We start from the raw sequence: 26,415 nt of genomic DNA, 5'->3' as shown, positions 1-26,415 counted from the left end.
CGTTAAAGGGGTTGCTACTTCTAGGATAATTGTAACATCTTAACTCTATATTTCATGTTTTAATTCTGTTGAATCTTTATTTACTCAAAAAAAAGGTAAAAGGAAGTAGTACTCATGATATGAACACTATCATCACCATATATGAGCTTCTAGCCTCATTGCAAGCATCTCCCTTCCCAGCCAGTCTAATGAACTAGATGATTCTTTGAAGCCATTAGCACTTTTAGAATTTCCAACTCCCCCGTATCAAAGGCCAGCAGACGCCATATACCGCTACATTAAGTATCAAATAACTTAATATTTGCTTCTCCCCACATAGTTCTTCATAATTTGGTACTCAGTCCAATGTAAGAACCTCTCCACCTAGCACTATAAGAAACTCCCTTCAGTGAAATTAGTCAAACACTAAGTCTCATTAAACTAAAAAAGAATGCAAACCAATTAGAGTTTACCAACTGACTAGCTACCAATATAGAAATCCTACTTGTGTGAAATTACAACAGTTCCAACTGATCTAACAAGACATAAATGTGGGATAGTAAAATAATGAGAAGAATATCACTGCTGAAATGAGTATCTTCCTTTTCACAATAAGCAAATATATAATACAATTTAAAGTTTTATAACGCCAAAAAATGAGGTGAATATAAACTACTAATATTCAGAAATTCAATAGCAATTTTATTTGCAAACCCAGCAGCTTTTACCAATCAAAGATACTCTTCTTTTTTTGGGGGGGGGGGGGGGGGAGGGGGGACAGGGACTGGAATTAAGCAACTTGCACAACATAAAATTAAAATTGCATACATCCTTCAAAATTTACATTAGGCCTTTGAATTCAAACTGCTTAGTTTAACAATGAACATGCACTTATCCTGAAATGAAGTATCACAAAGAAAATCATGACCCATAATTTTTTTTTGCCTCTTTTTGGGTTTCCATGTGATTTGTGCAGTAGTAGAAAATACAAATGCTTTATAGGAATAAGGTTCATGCTAATAGTAGTTTACACAAAAAAAAAAAAAAAATCAAGACTCAAGATTATAACACTACCCAAAAGAAAAAAAAAGTTAAAGAAATTTCTAACTCAGATCCAATTATGCCATATGGTAACAAAATTAGTAACTAAGTATCATTAACGTAAAAATCGAGAATAAACAAAAGGAGAATAGACAATTATAAGTATTCTTAAAAAAAATTCAACATAACTGTAAAGATAATAAATGGCGAAAAAGGAGAACGGATAATAGGAGTAACAACAAAAAAAGCACTTCCAAACCAACTTCATGTGATAACTTAAAAAATTGGATACTTGGCATGATTTTAAGGGTGGCATTGAGTTGTCACTGAAAAAGTGGTACTGCGGATCTCATCTTGTGGAGAAGGGGTGGTGGAAGATGGTAGATGGTGACTTTTTTTAATTTTAAACAATATCCCATTAAATTTTTAAATTAAAAAAATACTTCAAAATACATCCTCAAAAACACCCGTAAGGACACCCTTAAAAATAGTCTTAAAACACTCCCAAAAACACTCTTAAAAACACTCCCAAAAACACCCTAAAAAGCACCTAACCATCTATAATAAAATTTTTTTTACACAAGTCCCTATAGCAAAATTTTTGAAAAATACCCCAAAATATACCTAATCATCTACAATAAAAATTTTCACATACATGGTTATAGTAAATTTTTTGAAAAATGCCCCCAAAAATATTTAATCCATACAGAGCCACTAAAGAAATATTGAAGGGAAATTTTTTAGTATGTTTTGTTTGGAGCTTTGGAGAATATACCGCTTGGCCTACAAGTGGACCTTTTGGAATGGGTCTAATACATTCAAGTAGGTGTAATGCAGCGAAGTGGTATATTTATTTGAATATATTAAGGAAAAATATCTGAGGTGGCAAAAGTCATTGTCAAGAAGAACTTAATACGCATGTTAGATGTATTAAAAAAAAAGAATTAATCTGACTGTATACACTTTCATGATATATGACACATAATTCAAATTTGAATTTAAAATTCAAATTTTATAGATGTGTCGTGCATCCAACTGTGATAATATCTACACTGTCAGTATATATAAGATTTACCTTAAAAAAAAAATTATAATTGCTCCAAAAGAAGATATAGACGAGGTAGATCCTACACACTTATCTATTTTCTCTTGCCATGCATAAGGGTTTGGGATAATTTTAGAAACCTCCCTTGAGGTTTTTAACAATTTCATTCATCTCTTTCAAGATTTTAAAAATTACACATACCTCCCCTGTTATTTGAAATAACAATACTGTTCTTAAATATTTTAATGAAATTCTTGTTTTGTATGCTTATATTTAGAATGACTTTTAAAATTATTTTTTCATTATTTTTCCTGCTTTTTCCTTTTTTTTTTGCCGATAAAACTAGAGAACTACCACTATTACCTTTAGTTTCTATTATAACCAAATCTCGAACTATTCATTTTTTTATGAGTTAACTTTATATGCAATCCAATGTTATTGCTGATCTTTGTTTTCTATTTTTTGCTATTAAAATTGACAATAAATAAAAAAATGGTTTAAAACCACTACTAAATTATGATAAACCCACTACTCAAAAAATTCATAAACTCTAAATGAATTATTTTAATATTTTTTTCTATGTTATATATCTAAATCTATAATAAAATACCATCAAAAGTATCCTATCATAGTAATAAAATTATTATTATAGTTGTTTATTAAATAGTAAATATGGACATGAAAAATTTGATACATTTTTCTTATAATTATACTAGATAATCTTATAATTGTACAAGGAAATAACTTAAAACTCATTACACAAGGGTTTTTTTGGATATTCATTTAAAAATTTGATCAAATCAATTATTATTTTAAGACTTTGTTATTTAAGCTATCAAATTAAGGGAGATAGATGTAATTTTTTAAAATAAGGGGAGCTCAATGAAATTGTTACAAACCTCAAGGGAGGTTTCTAAAATTATCCCTAAGGGTTTTCAAGATCGGGTAGCAGAGGCTTGCTTATCGATTTTTTAGGTGTTTCCAACTAAAACCCTGCCATAAGTTAACGACGTCGTATACTGAACTATTTCCACTCTCCCAAATTCTCACTCTTCCAATCACTCACTCTTAAATTCACTTTCCTCCAAATCCACGGGCTTTCCTCTCCAAATCCATCAATGTACCTTCCGATTACTAGGTAATTGGTGCAAAATTTTCTTCTTTTGTTTGAATTTGGCTTCCTTCTTATTGGTTTTTTAGGAATTTTTGTTTAATATCAGTGATTGGGAACCTTATTTTTGTTTTGTTTGATTAAGGTTGTTGAATGGAACATTTGGGGTTTTTGGTGCCACATTATTTGTGTGTATATATATATATTTTGGAAAGAGGCCCAAGAACTGTTCTAGATCACAGATATTCCATGATCTCCCATGATCAAAGTTGCAATTATATGGTGATAAATGATTATTGATTTTTTCAGTGTTTGTGTATAATTTGCCTCAATAACTTTAGTCCAGATTAGTTGTTCCATGGTTAAGAGACTATGTTGTAAAAGCTGCTTTCTGGTCTTTTCTAGCTAGGTGGGTGCAGATCAAGAAATCCTCTCTTAATCAAGAGTAATCTACTTGAAAATGTTCAAGTTATTTTTACTATTTTTCTTAGCAAGTTGAATTTCCATGGCTGATTTGAAGTAGGCAAAGCACATGAAAGAGGATCTGATAAATATCAGTGTGCTTACTACAATTCAAGAAAGTAGAAACTAGTTAATCATTTTCTTTTTTTTGTAGCTTAGTTAACGTATTTAAATGTGATGTAGATCAACTGGATGATTTACATGATATAAATTTCACCTTAGATAATTCAACGGCATCCTCTGCTCCGAGCTCGCTGTTCAAGTCTCATCCAATTCAACAAGGTTGATTTTCATCTCAATTAGTATTTCTTTCGATCAATTGCAGTTGATAGTTTGCGTTTGGATGCTGGTTTTGTTTTTGAACTTTCGTGCTAGTTTTGTGCTGCTAGAAGTCAAAGACCGAAGCTCTTCAAACTCACCCGAAGAACAAATTTTCGGTTAAGTTAAATATAAGATACTAATCATTTTCCTTTTTTGAGTGAATATTTATATGCATTGTGCGCTTTTATGGCTATAAGTTCAGTTTTGGGTGAAGTGTTATGGGTTGTCAATGGTTTTGGCTTATGATTTTGATATGCTTTCTACTTACAAATTGATTTTCATGGGGAAATTATTTCTTAGATAAAGTGTTTGATATATAGATAGAGGTTTTACTGGTGTCCATATAAATAGAACAAACAGTTAATTATAAAGCATTTATACGTAAGTCTTCTATGCACACTTTGTGACAATTTTTGGCCTAGCTTTAATTTGAATTGAACAAAGAAAGATAGTTCTTTGCATGCATATAAGGTATTGTGAAAAAGCCTGAAAAGAAAATTTAATACGAAAGCCTGATGGGATGAGAACTCCTTCATGTCTATTGATATCACTTAAAAAGTGTCAAAAGTTCTGACAGCCATACATTCCTTTTTTTCCTAAACTTTCTCTTTTAGTTTCCCATTGGTCGTTGTTTGCAATTTTTGTTCTTTGTTTATTGGGTTGATTTCCAAAAATGGAGGAGCAGTGAATTTGTGTACCCTTTCAATTACACCAAACATGTTCGCATAGCAAGATTTTTGGTTCTCGCATATTTTCAAAATTTCCAGCAGGTATTCTGTGAATTTTATCCTTTTGATTTTTTTTTGTTGTATACTTTTTGTATAGTATAAATATGTTGAAAAGTTTGTCGACTTAATTTTTAAGTTGTCTGCATTGGTTTCACCAGCCCTTAAGTCATTGTGATTACTTCAAGAAAATGAATATGCACGCTTGAGCATTTTCTGGTCTCCAGAATTCCATTAATTATAATTTTGTTTTGAGCACGGATGCATCTTGCATGGTTGAGTTTATACATGTCAGACCATGTCAGACCTCCTCATAAGTTGTTAAATAAGAGGATCTTTATGGCTTTAAATTTGTCCCTCATTTTTTTCAGCATTGCTTCTGTTTCGCCTAAACCTTGTGGAATCTGTTATACAGTAAATTCCATAATTTTGTATCTGTTAGTGTTTCCTTATTGTCTTTTGCAGATTTATTACTTGATGTCCATAAATTTTGCTTGGCATCTGTACAATGGCTGTTGGTTAGTTCTGCTTGAATGACGTAAAGTTTTCCCATCGGTCTTCTTGATAGTGGAGTTTTGATGGTTTCCTTTGATTCTGTTGATGTGATTTGCTCATTTGACTAGATTTTTGGTGGGTTCTTTTCAAAATTGGGAACTATCATTTCATTAGTTGCTAGAGTTGAATTTTATGCTTGGCATGATTCACCAATTCCTCATCTTACTTGACAACAACCAAAAAAATAAAATAAATGGACTTTTATTGATCAAATCCTTGCTGATGTTAGGAATTCATGATAATGGAGGATTAATATATATTACGAGATCGATTTTGTAGAATTTTGTTCTTTTGTTTTATCAAGAAACTGAATTGCATTCTGTTCCAGCTTTTCAGTGCATGCTTGAGTTTGCTCTTTTTGCAGTGTAAGTAACCTTATGCATGATACTGATGAATCCATCAATATATTGTTCCCATTGCTGAGTTATTTTTTTTTAATTGCAAGTTTGGTGTTTGTCTAGTTGTTTAAATATTATAATTTATGATCTGGGGATAGATATAGATTGAACAATGAAGGGATACAAACTTGCTGTTTGGTGGATTATTTTAAGCTTCCTGTGTTTTGTGGGTGGTATGAATAGTATGAGCAACATGAACACGTCGTTAAGGAGCTTACCAAATGGGAGTGAAATAATTTTTGAAGTGAGGAACATTGTGGAAGTATTTGGTATGTTAAACATATACCACTGGTGATTCTATTTTGAAGTTATCTATTATCTGTGTAAGTTAAAAGCTACTTCGTGTGTTCTGGTATTTCTATGAAGGATTGATCATATGTATGAAAATAGCAAAAACTGTTGAAGATAATTACTACTGATTTTACAGTTTGATGTTATGGCCTTAAATTTTTCTTCAACAGTAGGCAATGGTAATGAGCTGATGCTTGAAATTTGAAGCAGCACTGCAACTGTTGTAACTTTTGTTGTAAGCATACTGATATACCAAATATGTTGCGTAATGGAAAAATATTACACCTTGGTAGTCTTTAGATGTAAATTTTCAAGTTTGTATATGTTCTTTAATGGATGTACTTTCATGATTGCGAAATATCTTGAATAATTAAAGATTCGAGTATTGATTTTGTTCTCTTATAAAAGAAACAATAGAATGATTTGAATATTTCCCTTCATCAATGCTGCATTAAATTAAACTTTAGCTGTCTGTGGTTTTGATTACATTGATGCCATTACAAAAACCAATGACACATCTGGGCAATCTCATAGCAATGCATGAGGCCCCAGTTAACTAGTCTCTTGGTTAATTTTGCAGAGAAGAGATGGGTTCAACAAATGCCCTATTCAACCAGCTCAAGGTCCTAAATTTATGAGCCCCATCATCTTGTTTTCCTTTCCTATTTTTCTGTCCTATCCCTTTGTTTTAAATGTAGCACTTATGGATTGGAACTGCTGTCAAATAATTTTATCAAACCCAGACAGCAGAACCCTTCTTTGTTATAGCAGGTCCCAATGTGATTGAATCAGAGCAGCACATTCTCTATATGGCCAAGCACATCAAGGCCATCACTTCGAGGTGCTCTCACAAGTTTTGCTTTCAATGAGAGACACTTGTTCTACTTTTATATGATAATCATCAGATCCGTTGTCTGCTGTCCAGTGTGCACTCAATAAATGCAACTGCTTTTTGTACTTTTCATTTGCTTGTCACCTGTAGGATTCCTATTTAAGAAATATTCTTTACTTTGCTGTTCACTCTATATATCTGCTGCTGTTTCTTTGTGTTCTTAATTTACTTTCATCTGTAGACTTGGGTTGCCATTGGTGTTCAAGTCTAGCTTCGACAAAGCTAACCGGACTTCCTCTAAATCATTTCGTGGCCCTGGCTTGACTGAAGGCTTGAAGGTATTCATATCTAGGTTTCTTTTTGCTGCTTTATGGTATTCAACATCTATTTGACTAATTTCTGAAGACTATACTCAGATAAACAGGAAGAGGGGAATTTGAAGAAAGAAGTTTTTTTTTTCATCATTCCTTAGTTAACTATTACATCACAAATTTTCACAGTTTTCCTTTAGTACCCCTTTTCTGTGATTGACTTTTGCTTCATATATGTGCGAGTTGAATTTTTGACAATGAGGTTTCATTATAGCTAATTCCTGAAGCTCTCATTTTCATTTTCTGATAGATACTTGAAAAAGTCAAAGTTGAATATGACATTCCCGTAATCACTGATGTTCACGAAACAATACAGGTAAGTTTATTATTTTTCCTCACCAGAATTTTACTGCATTCTGTGCATTTCCTGAATCCTTCTGTTTTTATTTTGAATTATGCTGTGGCAGACTTCTAAGGTGTAGTGTCTCTTGTATGCAGATACCCTGCTGCACATGCTATGTTATTTGCCATGAACTTTAACCTCACCTAATTTGATAGTTAATCATCTAAAAATTCTCACAAGTACATTTATGTGGTTTACATCTAAGTTAATCTTGTTAATTACCCAGCCAAGAAGACATATTTAAACCATGACACCTAATTTTTTGAGGCAAATATGGGTCCTTTGCGCTCAATTATATTTAGTTACTGATGTTGACTTCTAAGTTCCAAGTTTTCTTTTTACACTTTCTTGGATAAATGAGCATGGATGAGTAGGTAGCTTGAACTTTGCCCTCCACAGGCATCATTTGCTTTCTGTTGGAGAAATCACGTGATCACCACTTAAATGTCTTTTCCCTTCCATGCCATGTAGGCCTTGTTTGGACAGCAATTTTCTAAAGAAAAATTGCTTCATTTTCCGTGAACACATTTTCCAATCACCTTTTTACTTCACATATATCAAGTCGCTACAGTAATTTTTCTACGAAAAATTCAGAAAAATGCAATCCAAACAAGGCCTTAGTTTTCCTGTTTGTCTTTTTACTGAATCATCAAATGCCAATCAACATATCTAGTGTACGAAGTGGTGCTGAAATGAAAACACTGACAGTCTGTAATACTTGTTTTGCCAGTGTGAAGCAGTTGGAAGGGTTGCCGACATAATTCAGATACCTGCTTTCCTCTGTCGACAGGTAAGATTGATCCCATAGCTAATTTTGGACGATGATGATTTTACATCTCATGGTAAAAGCGATAGTAACATGCAACTTAAAAGGTAAAATTGATAATTTCAATTGGCTCTTTGACTGACAGACAGATCTGCTAGTTGCAGCTGCTCAGACTGGGAAGATAATTAATGTTAAGAAGGGCCAATTTTGTGCACCTTCTGTAAGTGGCAAGTTTTTTGTCTTTCTGCTCTTCTTTTATGTCCTTCAACCATGCATACATGCATACATACCCAGATATTTTTTAAGTCCACGTGTACATGCATACATTCCCAGATAAGAAACTGACAATCAAGCATCTGGCCAGGTCATGGTGAATTCTGCTGAAAAGGTTAGGTTGGCAGGAAATCCAAATGTTATGGTCTGTGAGAGAGGAACGATGTTTGGCTATAGTAAGTCCTTTTGAGTTTCTTGCCCAATTGTTTGTCCATAACCTGGCATTTCCCTGTTACTGACTGCTACTGAAATATTACTTTGATATATCCAAATAAAGAAAGCTTAGCTTACTAGACCATCTAACTCTATTTAATTTGGATACCATTGTTTGAAGGATAGGTGCGAACTATGTTATATTGGACAATCAGAGAGAGTTTTTGAGTTTCTGAAAGTTTTACTTGTGTACTTTTTAAAGTTGATTTGATTCTGGAATTTCATGAATAAAAGTTGTTTCTATGTTACCTGAAATTCAAACAGTGTATTGTGTTGTATTTGTCTGCTGTACTTCAGATGATTTGATTGTTGATCCACGCAACCTGGAATGGATGAGGGAAGCCAATTGTCCAGTGGTAAGATATGCATTCCTTCTCATGCACACAAGTTGTTACTTAACATGTTCTAGCAAATAGAGCATTTGCTTTACCAACTTTGGGTCATATTATGCTGCTTTCAGTATTATATCATTTTCTGAAGGCTACTTTTGTTGTCAATTGGTTACCATCTACAGGTGGCTGACATAACACATTCATTACAACAACCTGCAGGAAAAAAGGTTTGGATGACTTTCTGACGTATAGATTGATGCTAGAGTAACATTTATGTTTGATTCAAATAAACTCTGTGGCTTGTTCAGCCGAAAGAAAGATATACCTAGTTGTTCAGAATTTGGAGGAAAAGGTGTATTCTATTTGGGCCGGCAGATTAGAAAATGATAAACAACAAACTATTTGTTTAAAAGAATGATACTCCATGACGGATAGAGATAGCTGAAACTGATAAATGATTCTTTAATTATCAAAATAGTTGTAAGCAAGGTAATGTACAAACAAAGATCTGAAGATAATGCTAATGTTTCGAATTTTGTTTACAAATAATTGACTTCTTACCATAATAAAATACATTTATTCATTTTTAAACAGCTGGAAGGAGGTGGCGTTGCCAGTGGAGGTCTCCGTGAATTAATACCTTGCATTGCCAGGACAGCAGTTGCTGTTGGCGTGGATGGCATCTTTATGGAGGTATAAAATGGAATTGGTAATTGACAAAGAGTATTTCTCGTTGATGTCTAGAATTCTTTGGATTTAAATAGATTTGCTTGGAAAATTTTGAATTGGTGATGCTTTTGACCTTGGTTAATATGACTATTTCTTAGTCAGCTTGTTGACTTTTGAACTCTATTGTTTACTCTTAATTAGCTTGGTTTTCTTGGTTATTAGGTGCATAATGACCCCTTAAGTGCTCCAGTTGATGGCCCAACGCAATGGGTAAGTTTTCTGCCCACTGCCCAAATTTCTCGGTCTCTGAGAACGTGTCCTATTTTGTAGTGCTTCCCTATAAAAGTGTTACAATTTCACTAAGCTGATCAAATTTACCTTTATTTCGACTCGTTCCCCCTGTCTTGTGGATAGCCTCTTTGCCATTTCGAGGAACTGTTAGAAGAGCTTGTGTCAATTGCTGTAAGTTATCTGTCCCTGAACCACTGCATAGTGATGAAAGATGCATATCATTTTCTGATTTCCAGCCCTTTGGTCATTTTTCTTGGATAGTTGGACATTGAACGAATGCAATGTCTTGCCATTGAACCTATACATCCAGGATGCTGTGAATGATTAACCTATTTATTTATGACTATCCATTGGTTGGCTTTGAGACTATTGTCTTAGATATGTGCTCTTGCATATTTAAAGATACTCCAAATATGCCTGTGTTTAGACTGGTGGCTCAGCATTTTGGGCTATTGGCCCTTTCGACTCAGCATCACATTTTGTTCAGTTGCTTGCAATGTTACAACTCCATAGTTATAATGGTCCTTTTTCCCTTTTTTGTTTTTCTTTCAACTGATTTAAAATTATGGTTTTGCAGAAGGTTAGCAAGGGGAAGCAACAGTTTAGAATTGATCTCTCCCCATTTCAAGATTAGAGAGGTTTCTGAAATTTCTCTAAGTAAGTATGCAATCTAGTACCACCAATGCATTTCCTTTTCTCTTTCAACATTTTAACATCAAGGTAACTATAGGTGAAGTTACACATCTTTTTACCTAAAACCAGTTGACAAGGACAAACAACTTTTGACTTTCGAGATTTCAGTGATGAAATGATTAAAGTAGTAACTGAATGGACACCAAGGTTGTACATCTCTTTGATTTCAATTTTACGCTTAGACAAAGTGATAATCATTTTTGCCGAAAAAGCTGTTGGACACTAAAATCTGATCATACACTGATACCATACATTTGCATCTCTTTTTGCTGGTCACGCTTTAGATGAATCAAAATAGTGAAATGTGGTTATCTACTTGGTTTAAATGTGTTTGCCTTCCTTGAACAGAGTCATTGAAGCCCATACTTGTTAAGTCGGATTGCATTATAACTTGACTGTCCTATGCTTCACTAGATTAACCTTTCACGATAATTTGAAGTTGTTTAGCCTTTCCTTTTTCGGTATTTTATCAAACAGGCATAAGCCTCTGGAGTCCTAAGCATGCTTCAGTTGCTAGAGTAGCAGCATATGGATGAGAGGTGCTGGGAGAATCATTCCTGAGGGGACAGGAATGGCCCTTACTATGATTCAAATGTACGCTTGGCAAATGTGTCTTTAGATAATTTGTGGAAGCATATATTTGTGGTAGAAGATTAGAACAGTGGGAAGCAAAATCTCTGCACACAGAGAGTCGCCTAAACTATGGGGGAGTAGTTATTTAGAGGGCCTCTTTTTTCTTTTTTCTTTTTCTAATTTTTTTCATTTTTGCCCTCTTGCTTTCATGTGGAAATGGATGATTCAAACCCCCCCCCCCCCCCCCGGGGGGCTGGGTAGGGGAAAAAAGAGAAAGACGCCATGACATTCTTTTTTCTCTCTTTAGCACCATTCTTTGCAGAAATCCAGAATTACCAGGTTTTTGGACTTTCAAGTCATGCCACTGTACAGAGTTTGCTATTCGTACCGATTATCCTCAGATAATCTGGACAAGAATGGCTATATATCTGACAGTGAATGAGTAACTAGGAAAATAATTACCTTATCAGACGCACAACAAAAAGAATAAAATTCTTTGGTTAGTCAGATATTAGTCATCATGGCATTTGTTTAAAATAACAAAAAAGATTAAATTGTAACTGATGTAGACGTTCAAGAAGCCATAACACGAGGACAGAGCAAAAATTCACGCAAATGCATGACTATTAAAACTCAATTTGACACCCACTAAACTGCCTATTTTAATTGTTCCCTTGAAGTAACTTTTTATTTTTGCATTAGACATTGTTTCATGCTAAAACTTTCGAACCAAAGTTCATTTCTATTTGGATGCCTAGTGCTTTACATAGTGGCAAACGGTGTCCAGCCATTTCTCCGTTAATGTTCATCTCATGCTACACTCATTTCTTTAATAACCCTTCAAAAGCTTCATTTTATTTGTTCACAAATCCCAAAATTCATAAAATTTTTCCACATTCCTGCATCATTAGTGTTCCAGCAATTCAAATCATCTAATTTTTGCTTTTTCTTTCCAAACAGCATACGTTTGTTTTTAAATCTTTGTCTGTTTATATCATCTCTTTCTTAATCTGTTTTCCTTTGTCAGATATTTCAGGATCAGCCCACAAAAAAAAAAATCGCATATATCTTCGAATTTAAGTTACAGTGGCTAAGTTTCAGGTTAGCTTTTGTCATTTCTTATCGTATAATTGAACATCCAAGAAACTTCTTCCACAAACTGTTCTGGTTCCACATTGGCACCTTGTATTAGGATCAAAAGTCTACTCAATGATGATTGGGGTGAAATTGAGCAAAATGAGCTATGCAGGGTAGATGCTGATTGTACAAAGATGTGTATGCATGGAAGAGGTTTTATTGGTCTGTTTAACATCTCAAAAGCAATTGATTTGTCAAATCAATGTGCAAGTTGTATTTGTTACTATGGTGCATTTTATGTGGATGGAACACAACCAGGGGCGTTTTAAAATGTAGGCCAGATTTATTTACGCTCTTCTACAAAAATATGTTTTAAATCGAAGTGGGAATTTAACACAAGATGGGATTTCAATTGCACTATTTTTTTTTGCAGGTCCTAGCATATTTGGTGATTGGAAATAGTTTTCGCATTAGCGTGTAAAATGATGTATAGGGTAGTGTGCAGTTTTATTTCTGTTTTTTGTGTTCATAGGTGCAAGAAACTGAACGTATCTATTCTTTTTTGTATAAATACAATTATAAGTAGTTAAACTACTAAGGAAGTTTTGATCTAATAGTTAAAATAGTTAAACTGTCGGGAAAAGGCTTGATCTAATAGCTAAAATTAAAATATTAGAAATTAGAGGATTGAGTTATAATTTCCCTACAACCCTCCCTTATTGTAAAATTTTTTTTTTAAAAAAAATTAGTTGAAAATAGCAGGGATTCCAATTTGGGCGATCATTGTGTAGCGGCTGATAATTTTGGCCTTGTGACTAATTTTCTCCTACGTATTTTTTTTTTAGTCAAAAACAGATGAACAAGCAAATTCCTTTTCATTTCAAAAAAGATTCTATACCTCGTGATGGAAGAAGGGGGGGAAAAAGATTCGCGAGCTCGTGAAGAGTTTTTAAAAGGACTCAAAAGTCCATTAAAAGAATATTCCTATTTCATCCCTGCGTGTAAAAGCTGTCTCCTAGAGGAGCATCTATATCTATATAAATTTGAGAAGGGATTTTTAGCAATAAACCTCCACGTATCTTCCCACTATCAATTCCATTTTTCTAGCATTTCATATTTAATTTAATTTATAAAATATATTTCTCTCAACTTTCACATCTACTTTTTACATTTGAAATTGTTGGTTACTTTTTAAAATCAGTTCAATTCAAATTATTGGTTAACGTGCATGTTATCCTATTTGAATTTCAACCCATCATGTTTTCAATTGCCTTGCATTATTTATGATTCTACAACAATTAAAACTACTATAAGACCATAAGAAGAGATAACAAATATAACATCCTTTCATGCTTTCCTATTAATTTAAATAAGTAAGATTATTTACACTCCATTTTTGTTATTCACACTTCAATAATCATTTTGATCATATAATTTTCATTAATTAGACTATATGATTAAAAATATGGTGGAATTGCAAATAATAACAAAATGGAGTGCAAATAACATTTTCTTAAGTAAGAAGTGGTTTCCATGCTTTTCTAATTTAAAAAAGTAGTAACTCCGCTTATATAGGAAATTGATTTGAAGTTTATTAGTGGGAGGGTAAATAAAAAGAAAGCATTCCCAAACTTAGTAAAAGTAAAAAAGTAAATGATAATATTTTATTTTTTAACTTAGTAATCCTAAGTAAAAGGGCAACATTAAATAGAAAACAAAAAGGAAATAATGTTGTGGATTTAAAAAATCAAGAATGGTACCATTCATGAAATCCAAATTGTGAAATCACTAAATAAAAAACAAAGTTCTACTAGCCTTTTAACGTGAAATTTTTTTTTGAAATATTCATTTTTGATAAAAAAAAAATAATGATAATAACAACACCAATTCTACCAAAAATTTTAAAAAAAGTAACATTATAGTTTAAGAGAAAGATATAGAACATTCAACCCTAAAATACTACTTAATTTATATATATCTAGCCCAAATTTGACATTAGATTTGAATAAGAGTGCAAAACCCAAACACTAAGGATAACTTTTGGTATCATTAATTATTTTATGTATTTGTTATTGCTGTCTTCATATGTAAATATGTATTTGCTATGTTAAATATATATATATATATATATATATATATATTGATGGTAGTGCTTGAGGATATTATAGATATTATCAGTTTTTCATTTCCATTTTTAGATACTAATAATTGCAACCATTGTAATTAATTTTTAATTTTATATTTTCATTATGATAGGTAAAGTTCAATATATTGGGTCGCAGGGATATGAATTTAGAGGTTAGGTATAGGGGGAGGAGGGAGGGAAGAAAATAGTGAGGAGTTGAAAAGTAATAGGAAAGGTTGAAGAAAAAATATGGGTTACAAGGATTGGCGGAGAAGGGAGAGAAGAAAAAAGGGGATTGCAGGGATATGACAGAGATGACAAAATAATAATAATAATAATAGAGAAAGTGGTACCATGATAGAAGATATGAAAGTCGTAAGAGGCATCTGATAACTAACTGGCGTATAAGATAAAAGGGAAAATGCAGTCAACAATTTTAGGGGCACAAGATAGGAGAAGGATTTTTTTTCTAAAAATGGAAGAAAATAAATTGGTTGTAATTTATTTTTTTTTTATATTATAAGTTTTAATAAATGGGTATAACATAATATGTTTTGCCGTTGGATATTGATAAATTGACTTTTTTTTAGAAAACTCTTCTCACCTTACCACCCAACTTAACCCTCTCCTTAAATATGTTAACAATTCTTTTATCATGTAAATCATTATAGATTAAATTTTTTTAAAAAAATATTAAGCATACACTTCTTTAAAATTTTTAGTCTATATATATATATATATATATATATTATTTTATACCACAATATATAAATATATACATTATTATTTTGATTTGAAATATAACCCCGTGCTATGCACGGATCAAAATACTAGTTAAATGAAATAGGCGACTGGTACATAGCGGCAGTTATAATAAAATTTTTATATAGGTAGCACTAGTAAGGCCCGGCTGTGCGTACACCTTCAGAGAAGGAACAATTGTGAGAGTTACGTTAATTATGAAACAGACATTCAATAACGTTAGCTATGGATTAAAGAGGTAAGCAAACATATTGCAGATGAACAAGTAGTTGACAATAAGCAGTTTGAATATTCATCAGCAGCCTTTGACAATCACAGGCACACAGCATATATAAATCAACAATAAGCAGCTATCAATGCTGATGAAAAGTTGTAAATATGAAGCATCAAGAAAGGCTAACAAGCAATTTATCAAACATTAGGTAGGCTATTATAAGTAATAGAACTAACAGGCAAGTAAAGCGGGGGTGCAAGCCAAAACGTTAAATCCTCAAAGCAATGCTGCAGTGTAAAAACGGAAAACATATAAAAGAAACTGTATGTTACTACAATAACACATAAATCCACAAATACAATGAAGGAAAAGCTAAGAAAAGTTGTATTACCAAACGATGAGAGAGCAGGAGAGCGAAGGAAGGCTTGTTTATGCAGTCTGCGAACGGAGGAAAAACAAAGGAGAACAAAAGCTATTAATGTACGTAGTAAGCATGGACTGCACCATTCAATCTGACCAAATCTAGTACTCTGTATTTGAATCTAATGGCCATGAAAAAATGAAGTACAGCTGATAACTATTCAGAAGATTGACATTTCAACCTAACTCTCACGAAAAAAAGTTGTTGTCTAATCTGATTAGGTGAAAAAGGGAGTAGTTGAACAATGGCTGTCCTTTTTTTGACATTGTTAGAAGAAAACAAGCGGGAAAACTGGACAACCAAACAATATGTAAGTACATTTCTGGAGTGTTCTTAACTGGATCGATAACTCTGTGACCTTCTTCAATCTTCAATAGAAATAAGTTGGAATTATATTCAAGTTTTGACTGGAACTATTGAACGTTTAACTGGAGTTGACAACTTTAAGAAACAAACGTTTAAATGAATTAAAATAGAATTGATAATAAATATATATAGCATATTAAGTCGTAATTTTAGTTCAATTGTATAACTTTAGATGAGAATAAAATAAATATAAATACAGGAAAAATGTAGATTTTATTGTGAGGTTCTAGATTTTGTGTATAATAGGAAGAAAAATGTACATTACACTAAAAAAATAATTTTATTCTTTATAATAGGATAGGATAATTTTAAATAGCCAAATATAATTTTAAATAATACGGTTAAAAAATGAAATTCAAATATTAAAAAATTGAATTAATTTGTCAAATATAAGTTAAAATGTCAAATATAATTTTCAATAATGTTAAATAAAATGTGATATATAATTTTTAATAAATATAATTATAAATAATTTAAATGATAAGATTGAAAACTGGAATAGAAATAAATAAATTTCAAGTTAATCTATCTTGAAAGGTTAATCTACATAGAACATACTCATATGTTTTAACAAATAGAATTTTAAATAATTTAAATGATAAGGTTGGAACTGGAATAGAAATAAATAAATTTCAATGATAAGGTTGGAAAGTGAAATAAAAATAATTAAATTTTAAGTTAGTCTATCTTCAAATGCTAGTGTACATATACTATAATTATATAAATTGTATAATTAAGTCTGTTCAAAATAATGCATCTAATTTAAGTCATTTAGAAATAATTAAATTTCAAGTTAATCTATCTTCAAATGTTAACCAATTTACTATCTTCAAATGTTAATATACATATAATATACTCATATGTTTTAACAAATACAATTTTATAAATAATTTAAATGATAAGGTTGGAAAGTGAAATAAAAATAATTAAATTTTAAGTTAATCTATCTTCAAATGTTAATTTTATAAATAATTTAAATGATAAGGTTGGAAAGTGAAATAAAAATAATTAAATTTTAAGTTAATCTATCTTCAAATGTTAATGTACATATAATATAATTATATAAATTGTATAATTAAGTCTACTAAAAATAATGCAACTAATTTAAGTCATTGAGCACATCTAAAAGAATGTTAACTTCATATGGCAAAGTGAAGCTTATATACAAAGCAAAAGGAAAAAGGCCCAAAATTCATCTATTGTGCCATGTGTCAGCACAACAAGGTGCTACAGTAACTTTAGGCCTTTTCTTATCTTATAGTATAATATAATATAATATATTATAGTATATAAGATATTAAGGGGCTATTTCAAAAGATTGGCTCATAAAAAATTATACCGGAACTTGTGATCAATATTTATCACATTACCACGGCTCAAAACCCTTCATAGTTGATACTGAACACCCCACCCCCCTCCCCCCCCCCCCCCCAACAAAAACAAAGGAAAAAAAAGCACTACAAAATATCATACATTATCTTTCCCACAAGATTAAAATATCCAACATGGGTGAAACATCCTACAAGGTGGAAGGAAAAAAGTGTGTTACATGCATCAAGATCATAGTAAAGTGAACTATTGTTCTCCTCCTCATCTAGAAGTTGAGACCTTTTTTGCCAAGTCAACAAAAAAATAATCAGCCACATGACTAAAAGTAAACTACCATTTTATGCAACAGAGGCACAATCAACAAATTATTCTTCTTCTTCCCAACGGCCTGTTTTATAGCCAGCAGATGCATGCTTGATTCTCAAAGGTTGGTCACTTCATACACGAAAAAGATATACCTACGTTTAGTTCTCATAAAATGCCCGTCCTGATATGAAGTTTCCTGCATCAAGATTAAAGGAAATGTGATCAGTTTCCAAAGCAAGAAGTTCCACAAAACTCCTACAACACCAATTGCTCCTTCAAACCTCAACAAAAAGACTTTCAAGAAGATTCTAAAGAAGGCAAGCTAGTAGAGTGACCTTTTGTGTGCTGATACAACTCATTCTACAAAAATGAAAAGAACAGAATTTTTCTTTCTTGCCAAACATTAATTGCAATCAAAACGATCAATATCACATAAGCTCTGTTCGTTTCACCAAAATAGATGTTCTAAGGCAAGCTAAGAGGATCCCAAGCAGAGGATGTAAACGCCTAGCCCCTAGCAAGTTGCAATAAGTTATTTTAAAGCCCAGTGCTAATGATACAAGTCTTACCATGTCACAGGATATCATCCTATTATGGACAATTTCAAAACTTTAATGATTTTTAGCTTCTACACTTAAATGGGATTTTGTAACTATATCTAGGGACTACATTCAAGCAAGCACCCTTGGGTGTAGATTAAGGCCCTGTTTGGGTTGTGGTGCTTTTAGCAAAAAAGCACTTTTAGGTGCTAAAAGTACTTCTGAGGCATTTGGTAAACATCATCCCATAAAATTAGGCGTGGAAGTTTTGGTGTTAGAAGCACTTTTAGCAAAACCTCAAATTTGGTGCTTTTAGAGTAGCTTTTGTGATTCATAAAATAAAACATTATATTTAATCAATTTACCCCATATTATCAACTAAAGAAAGAGATAAATACATTTAAAAATTTTCAATTGCACATTATCCAATATAATAAGTACTTCTTGAATTATGTCTCCAAACAATATACTTAAAAGCACTTAAGCACATAATAAGCGCTTTTATTAAAAGCTCTATTGGAAAAGTGTTTTTTCAATAAGCTACCATGACTCCAAACGGGCCATAAGTCCGAAAAGATGCACCACGAAAGACCTAGGTACAGCAGAATCTAAGATGTACAAGAGCCAAATGTCAGACACCCTCTAATCTCGTGAGTCCAAGCAGGTTTTGGCTGTAACCTTCGGAAGAGTTGACGAAATATGCCCCAAAAGCATGAATAGAAAGATGTTTTCTACTGCTCAGAACTACTTATCCTTAGATTAACTCAACAAGTCGGAAACAAACAAATAAACATTTACAAAACAGTTTCTATAAACAAACATCACAAAGCAATTTTTCTTAGGACACATAACATACAGATAGGCTATATATTCCATTCGAGATCAACCATAGATGGAAATGAAAATAAAAAAATAAAAATCGGCCAAAAAAAAGCGAAATTCAGCAACTACTTCACACTGATAGGACAAAAGGAGTTCATTCTGAGCAGGACCATCAAGGCTGTGTTCACCAGTGAATATAAGCTTATGATCCATCATCTAATTACAGTATACCTAGAAAAAAAAATTACAGTTAAGAGGATATTGCGTCCTTCTACACCTTCAATGTTCACTCCAGTATCTTAGTCTTACATTCTATTTTGAGCAAAATGCATAGTGAACTATTTGACATATGAGAGTCTGGACTATGGAAGGAAATGTGTTCAATAGTAATCTCTAATATTTCATGCAGATTGAGTAGTTGGAAAACAGTCTATCCAGCTACTACAAGTGATGGACTACTTCTATACTGGTAGTCGATAATATCATGTATAGCCTCTTTACTATAGACTTTAAAATTGGCATGAATATTCTTCAACTTAGACCCCACAAAAAAAAAAAAAAAACTCACTTAAGCATTAACTCAATATTTGCATTTTACAAAAAACATCTTATTGACTTAATATCAACAATGTTTCACTAGGAAAACAGCAACAGAGAATGATCGGTTCCTCTTCTTATCTATTAGTTTCAAAATCAAGCAACCGCAGTAAGCTGACCAACAACTATAGACACTCATTATTTAAGAGGTCATTCAGGCCTAGTTGGCCTAAATTGCTCAATTCTTAGGGAACTTGTCCAGAAATGTTGTGTGTATGTGTACTGCAATCTAATGTCAGTTTTGATTTAGATGAATAGCAAGTTGTGGATGACAGGGCAGTATGTTGCACATCCAAATGCATGGCGATGAATAGAAGGTCTATGGTCTGAAGGCTAGCCATCTGGCTTTCAACACAAGTTATGACGTACTTTCAGAAGGTTCCAGCAAAATTGCTATGGCTTCTAAAGCCCAGACATTCAGAGCTAAATATAGAAAACAGAAACATGTTAAGGCTTTCACCATTGAACGCTGGAACTACCACATTCTATTCTGTATCCATGGATGGACATTTCATCCTTTTCAAAAATTTTGAAACTGAAGTCAACTACTTGTGTTATCAACAGCAAAAAAAAACAAAAGCCATACTCATGCCTTTAACACAAAACTAATCTTTCACATCAAATACATTCAATCAGACTTGTAAGCCCAAAGGTTGGATACTAGATAAGCAGAATGCAAAAATATCCAGGTCTCATTTCACGTTTGTTGCTCTTAGTTAAAAGTCCTTTTGCTTTTAGTCAAAGTATCTTGATAATGATAAAACAAGCATCAATGCAGAAAGCCTAGAGTTGCACCAAGATGTTTGCACAATCCGCGAAAATCGTGCAGTTCTGGATATTCTCAGTTGTTTATAGTAATGTGTTTTAGGTTTATGTAAATGTACTGGTTATAGTATTTTCTACCATCAGAAATTAGAGTTTTCAGGAGTCAAGGGTTGAATGTAAAAAGTAAAATCTAGATTGACTTATAACATAATTTAGCTTTAAGCTTTCTTAGTTGCTACATTTTCTTACCTTAAAAGTTCCATAAATTCTAAAGAAGTTTTGGCACACAAATATAGCTCTTACTATATACATGTTGCTTGCAATAGCTTAGAAAGGGAGGGATTGAAGGAAATAATGTTCTCTTGAGTTTATGTTTCGTGCTTTCTTTAAGAAATGAAGGAAACTTGATTTTAGGTGGTGTAAAAGCTCTAGTTGGAATTTCTGGAGCTTCTTATTCCTCTTTCTCTCTTGCTTCCTTCTGAACTCATTCAACAATCTTAAGCTCAAAATTTCAAAGCTAAAAGTTCTGAAACATCTCTGATTCTTAAATATTCTATGACTTGAGTTCTGTGATCCGATCATATCCACAATCACTTTCCAGTGCTGAATTAACCATGAGTTTTGAAGTATCAAACTTCAGATACTTTCATCAGAAGCTCAAATGGTATACCTTTTCACAAAAATGAACATTAGCAGAGGCCTCTATCACTATAGATATCCATGGAAGTATTATGTATTTTATGAAGAGTGAACAGGGTGGCATTCAGATTGTCTTGTCTGTCGATTAGAAAAAATCTGGATTTGTTGAAGGGATTAAAATCAAAACTTTCATGGTGCATTCCACTACAAGTAATTATAAATAATCATTTCAAAATTCACTGTAAGTCATGCTGGTATTACTAATAATCCTAGTTTCCAAATGCAAAGCCCTAGTTTACACATAATCCATTTGAGCTCCATGAGGAAACATCCAAATGCAGGTATTACTAATAATCATTTCAAAATTCACTGTAAGACGTTCAATAGCCGAACTCCATAAGGAAACATGTTCAATAATCCTAGTTTACAAAGTATGCCTTCAGAAGTATGCTCAAGCAGTTTTATATCTTCTCCCTAGCGCTTCTCTCTTCATGCTCTAGTATAGGCTGACTGACACATGTATTCTCAGATTTCTTGAGATTATCAGTCCTAAAATGAGAAAGCAATAGTACTGATCTTTTAATTGTAGAGTGAATCAAAATTATCCATGCAAATTATTGATGCAAAGTGATAGATCTAACTGCAAAGGCATCAAAAATGCTGGAGTAGATAATCTTTTATTATTGTACCACGTCGCGCTTTCTGGCGTAGGAAGAAGTCGTAAACTCAAATTTCTGGAGTATGTTAAGTAACTCCTCCAAAAAAATCAGCAATCCAGCAGCATCACAAACAAAAAGTTAATAGTCACCTATTTCACAACATCCTGTCTGATAACATGAGCTAGCTATACTAACAAAATGATTTACGAACAACCGAAAATATGACAATGGAGATGGGATTACACAGTAAACTGCAAAATTTGTTCATTGACGCACCAAAAGATCAAGAGCAGACCCATGTAGTAAACTGGATTATGTAGTTTCGAGCTCTCATTTTGCTCCTTAGTTTCTTATTCCTTGGTTTCTCTTGCACTACAGATGAGCGAAACACAAAAAATTCTAACCACAATTATCCATCACATTCTAAAGATTGGCATTGCAATTACATTCACATCAAAGATGACTCAAGCTCCGAAGAATTGATATTTAATGCAAATCAAGGAAAAATAAACATGAAATTATACTTAAAATTGTGAGTCATTTTTCCTTCATCTTTACATATAATCTTAAAAATATCCAATGTAGACTTTACATATGAAAAATATTATAAATTTTTGTTTTTATTGTTTGCTCTTTTTCCCTCTTTCGAGGTTATTCATATGTCTCAGAAGGAAACTAAAACCACAGAAACAAGACTCAAACTCAGGCTTCAAGCAGATGAAAAGGCTGCTCTATGATGCACATAATCCATTGGAGTCAGCATGCAAAGATTGAGTAAAATCCTCAAGATTATTAATGAAAAGTTAAACCATGAAAAGAATCACTGATTCTTGTGTTGCACTCTAAACAAAATGGAATACAGAAACAAATAAATAAACCACAAATTTTCTCTATGGAGCAATATATCCGCCTAAGAGAAAAATGAAACAAAATCACCAAGAAAAATTTACCCATGTGTTTTAGGACTTTAATAATTTATCCTGAGTTGTTTATGAGATGTTCAAATTATGTACAGTTATTATATTTTCCTCTTAACTCATTTCTTCATTTATCTACAACTCCAAATTAGCTGGCAAACTGCACACACTCTTCAGCAAAATTACACATCACTCAACTGCTTTCATCAGGTAAACTGCATATCCAGACTTCAGATTCAAAAAATAATTACTCAAAAACACCCAAATCATCACCAAGATAGCGCTACCGCCCATCCTCCAAAACCACTCCAAAATAAATACAGCAAATTGTTTTTCATGTGCATAGGTGAAACTTCAGTCTCAGCCAAACGATGAAATTTGATAAGTAGAAACATGAAGACAAGGAATTTCTGTATTACCTCAAAGTTATATTATTTCTCTGTCCCAACAGCATCAGTCACTAAGGCCATTGGTCTCTGATCTATAACCTCATCAATTATTCCAAATTCCTTTGCCTCTTCTGGGGTCATAAAATGGTCCCTGTCCATAAGTGTTTTAATTGTTTCTAAAGGTTGCCTAGTATGCTTTGCATATAAAGCATTCAGAGAATCCCAAACTCGAACTATCTGCTTTGTGTGAATGGTCATATCTTTAGCCTGTCCACTATAGCCACCAGAAGGCTGATGGACCATAATGGTAGCATTAGGGAGTGATTTCCTTTCACCCTTTGCACCAGCAGCCAAAAGAAGAGAACCCATTGAAGCAGCTTGACCCATACATATAGTGTTGATGGGAGAGCGGATGTACTGCATTGTATCATAGATTGCAAGACCTACATATTGTTAGTGGGAAGCATTATTAGAAATCCATGCAGCAACTTGGTTATATAACTTCAATTACGACTCCCAGATAACGCTCTCAAAAGTGAATTGAAAAAAAAAATCTCCAACTCTTAAATCTTAAAAAATTAAATGCACACAGAAAAGGTATCTAAAATACTTGAAGAATATTATCATATTAGATTGGTAATTGTTGGAGCTAGCAAGGACAAAGACCTACAGAGGTAACCCGCTATTAATTGTCCAGAGCAGATTTTCCTATATAATGCAACATGAAACATTTCCTCCACATTCTTACTATGCAGACAAATAGCCGCCACAAGCAAGAAATTGGGGAAAAAGAAGAACAAAAAAAATCGCTTTTCACTAAGTTTGCAGTTCCACAGCTTTTCTTGTTTTTCTACACAACATATTCAACAAGTTTTAATTATTCTTGTTTTCCACTGGATAGGTATTTCAAACATCTATCCTTATCTAGGTTCTGACTACCAGACCTAATCTTGACTTCCTTCAACACAGTGACAACTAAAAAGGAAAAAAAATTTCAACTTCATTTAAGACAAGAAACATAAAACATGAAAATGGTTTCCCTATCATTCCCATTCTTTTCTTCTACGCTTCTATTTCTGGCTTGGAAAAATATAACCATCACTATCTTTTTAAAAAGTGAAGTCTTATAATTCTTGACCAAAAAAATTCATTGATCACAAACTACATGAAAACCCATTAAAAGAGGTTATGGTGATAATTGAGCAATGGAAAAAGAGGCACAAGTGAAGAAAAGCAAAAAGGAAAAACCTCACTCCTACAAGTCCTCATAATTTCTTTATTCTTAAATTACTGCTTCATCAGACACACGAATACACCCAACAAAACCAAAAGAAAGAACATATTTAAATCACAGGTCATGTAATTTTAGTTTGAACTTACAAATTCAAAGGAGTAAAAGCAATTCAAAGTTGTTATAATTTTATAATGAATGCTTCAAAATGAATATTTCCAAGCTCCGGTCATTTAATCCACATAGTCAAAAAATCTACTAAAATGCTTCAAACTTGGTATGGTGAAAAATCATGAACAAAAATAATGTTCTGATCTAACAAACCATATTGAAGTATATAAACTGGAAACATAAGCACCAGAAAGCCCGTTACCATTTTAGACATTGAAATCTTAATCTCTAGACTAAGTAAGAGCCTTGACAAGAATTTTGAATTTATAGCTCAGAGGTTGGATACAAGTTCAATGTTTTGAATTAACATATCCACAGAGCTGAGGCCACTTAGCAACCTTTACAAGTTTTTAAAACATTAGAATTTCAGTTTAGTTAATCTATTTGCTCTCCCTCCCCCAAAAGTCGAGCCTGTTCACAACCAACGTACCGTACTTCAAGATTTTTTTTCTTTCTTCACCTGGCGATCTCTTTTTCCTTTTTTTTTAATGGTACATTAGCAAAATAGATCCACAAGCTTCTGGGACACTAATTATTTTTTTGTATTTTGCGCAATAAACACATATAGCAGAACAAGAACAATAAACAAACTGTCACGCAAACAATTTACCTAAATCAACAATAAGCACAATTTGCAAACGAAACAATAGTTATGACAAGGAAAAAATGAATTCTTGACATCATACAACGAAAAGATGGCAGGAAAAAAGCCCACTTCCCACACATTTTTTCTTAAATTTCGGCATTTTCTAAATTAAACATATAAAAAAAGATGTTAGCATTATATTCTCAAACTAAAGCAGCTAGGTACACTCAACGAACAAAACCCCAAAATTAACAAAGAAACAGAAATGCCGCAATGAAATGGAAATGCTAGCTGTTTATGAAATACTTTCACTTGTTTATTAAAAAAATGAAATAAAAATAAAAAAGGAAAAGAGGTGGTAACCGACCGGCAGTGACGGCGCCACCGGGAGAGTTGAGGTACATATGGATGGGTTTAGAAGGGTTTTCGGATTCAAGGAAGAGGAGCTGCGCAACCACGACGTGGGCGGTGTCGTCGGAAATGGGTCCGTTTATGCAAACGATTCGCTCCTTCAATAGGCGTGAGAAAATATCATAAGCTCTTTCCCCTCTTGAGGAATGCTCTATCACCATCGGAATCAAACTGTACCCTCGCCAATGGCCCTTAATTGTAGACCTCCCAATAGCAGTAGTAGTAGAAGAAGAACCCAAATGGGTCGAGAAATTTTTCCACAGTTTGCCTCTCGAAATTAGGCTCCGCATGGCTGGTGTGGTGGCGGCGGCAGCGGCGATGGTAGAGATGGTGGCGGCGGCCTGGGTTTTGCACTGTTTTAGCCAAGTCCCTGCACTTTTTTCTGTTTCTCTGTAGTGGATTTTTGTCTAGGAGAGTTTTGGGTTTTAACTAGGGGTGGCAATTCGGGTCCAAATCAGGTTGGCGGGTCGGGTTCGGGTCAACCCGTCAGAAAATCTGTTGACCCGAATCCGACCCGCCAACCCGTGACGGGTCAGGTATGCTGACCCGAATCCGAAAATTTCAGGTTGACGGGTCGACCCGAAATGACCCGAAACTTAATTTTAATTTATTAATTTATCACTGTAATTTCTAATAAAATCAATTTCTCACAAAACTAATTACATAATCAAGTAATAAAAATTTAAATAAGTAATTCCAAACCAAATCTAAAATAAATTAAACACCGTAAAAGTGTTTTATCCCAAACAAAATATAAAATAAATTAAAACAGTATAAAAGTAAAAAATAATATAATATATTATTT

The 26,415-nt window shown here is 32.9% G+C and overlaps 2 protein-coding genes and 1 long non-coding RNA gene across 10 annotated transcripts; 1 reads left to right on the top strand and 2 right to left on the bottom strand.

The window, feature by feature from the left end:
* The first annotated feature begins 3,042 nt into the window (after nucleotides 1-3,042).
* LOC113715578 (2-dehydro-3-deoxyphosphooctonate aldolase 1-like) lies at nucleotides 3,043-12,651 on the top strand. 8 transcript variants are annotated; one of them, XM_072071248.1, is made up of 16 exons: nucleotides 3,048-3,203; nucleotides 3,822-3,920; nucleotides 6,481-6,551; nucleotides 6,672-6,769; nucleotides 7,002-7,098; nucleotides 7,382-7,447; nucleotides 8,205-8,264; nucleotides 8,386-8,460; nucleotides 8,605-8,689; nucleotides 8,991-9,082; nucleotides 9,241-9,285; nucleotides 9,653-9,751; nucleotides 9,950-9,997; nucleotides 10,142-10,189; nucleotides 10,596-10,675; nucleotides 11,189-11,582. In XM_072071248.1, the coding sequence occupies exons 3-15, from the start codon at nucleotides 6,516-6,518 to the stop codon at nucleotides 10,650-10,652; spliced, it is 906 nt and encodes a 301-aa protein (XP_071927349.1). In that variant the 5' UTR covers nucleotides 3,048-3,203; nucleotides 3,822-3,920; nucleotides 6,481-6,515; the 3' UTR covers nucleotides 10,653-10,675; nucleotides 11,189-11,582. The 8 variants fall into 8 exon arrangements, with proteins under 8 accessions (XP_071927346.1, XP_071927345.1, XP_071927351.1 ...); XM_072071246.1 differs by having other exon boundaries at nucleotides 3,049-3,203; nucleotides 6,509-6,551; XM_072071247.1 differs by having other exon boundaries at nucleotides 3,050-3,203; nucleotides 3,861-3,920; nucleotides 6,509-6,551.
* Nucleotides 12,652-15,457: 2,806 nt separating this feature from the next.
* On the bottom strand, nucleotides 15,458-16,225 carry LOC140016673 (uncharacterized). The gene is made up of 2 exons (XR_011822877.1): nucleotides 15,854-16,225; nucleotides 15,458-15,749 (listed from the first exon to the last, which is right to left on the bottom strand). It is a non-coding gene; the product is annotated as an uncharacterized lncRNA (long non-coding RNA).
* A 1,469-nt stretch (nucleotides 16,226-17,694) lies between these two features.
* Nucleotides 17,695-26,019, bottom strand: LOC113715614 (ATP-dependent Clp protease proteolytic subunit 2, mitochondrial). The gene is made up of 3 exons (XM_027239862.2): nucleotides 25,567-26,019; nucleotides 23,242-23,654; nucleotides 17,695-18,080 (listed from the first exon to the last, which is right to left on the bottom strand). The coding sequence occupies exons 1-2, from the start codon at nucleotides 25,898-25,900 to the stop codon at nucleotides 23,254-23,256; spliced, it is 735 nt and encodes a 244-aa protein (XP_027095663.1). The 5' UTR covers nucleotides 25,901-26,019; the 3' UTR covers nucleotides 17,695-18,080; nucleotides 23,242-23,253.
* Nucleotides 26,020-26,415: the final 396 nt, after the last annotated feature.

This window comes from Coffea arabica, chromosome 11c (assembly GCF_036785885.1).
Source record: "Coffea arabica cultivar ET-39 chromosome 11c, Coffea Arabica ET-39 HiFi, whole genome shotgun sequence".
NCBI lineage: Eukaryota > Viridiplantae > Streptophyta > Magnoliopsida > Gentianales > Rubiaceae > Coffea > Coffea arabica.
The sequence above is the reverse complement of the archived record's forward strand: the minus strand, read 5'-3'. Positions and strand labels throughout refer to the sequence as shown.

What these genes read in the sequence shown, in the direction of transcription:
- LOC113715614 (XM_027239862.2), bottom strand. Translation starts at nt 25,900, where the DNA reads ATGCGGAGCCTAATTTCGAGAGGCAAACTGTGGAAAAATTTCTCGACC. An exon ending in CGGTGGCGCCGTCACTGCCG is followed by an intron (nt 23,655 to 25,566) that starts GTCGGTTACCAC and finishes AACAATATGTAG; the next exon opens with GTCTTGCAATCTATGATACA.
- LOC113715578 (XM_072071245.1), top strand. Translation starts at nt 3,184, where the DNA reads ATGTACCTTCCGATTACTAG. An exon ending in TGGATGGCATCTTTATGGAG is followed by an intron (nt 9,752 to 9,949) that starts GTATAAAATGGA and finishes CTTGGTTATTAG; the next exon opens with GTGCATAATGACCCCTTAAG. An exon ending in AAGAGCTTGTGTCAATTGCT is followed by an intron (nt 10,190 to 10,595) that starts GTAAGTTATCTG and finishes ATGGTTTTGCAG; the next exon opens with AAGGTTAGCAAGGGGAAGCA.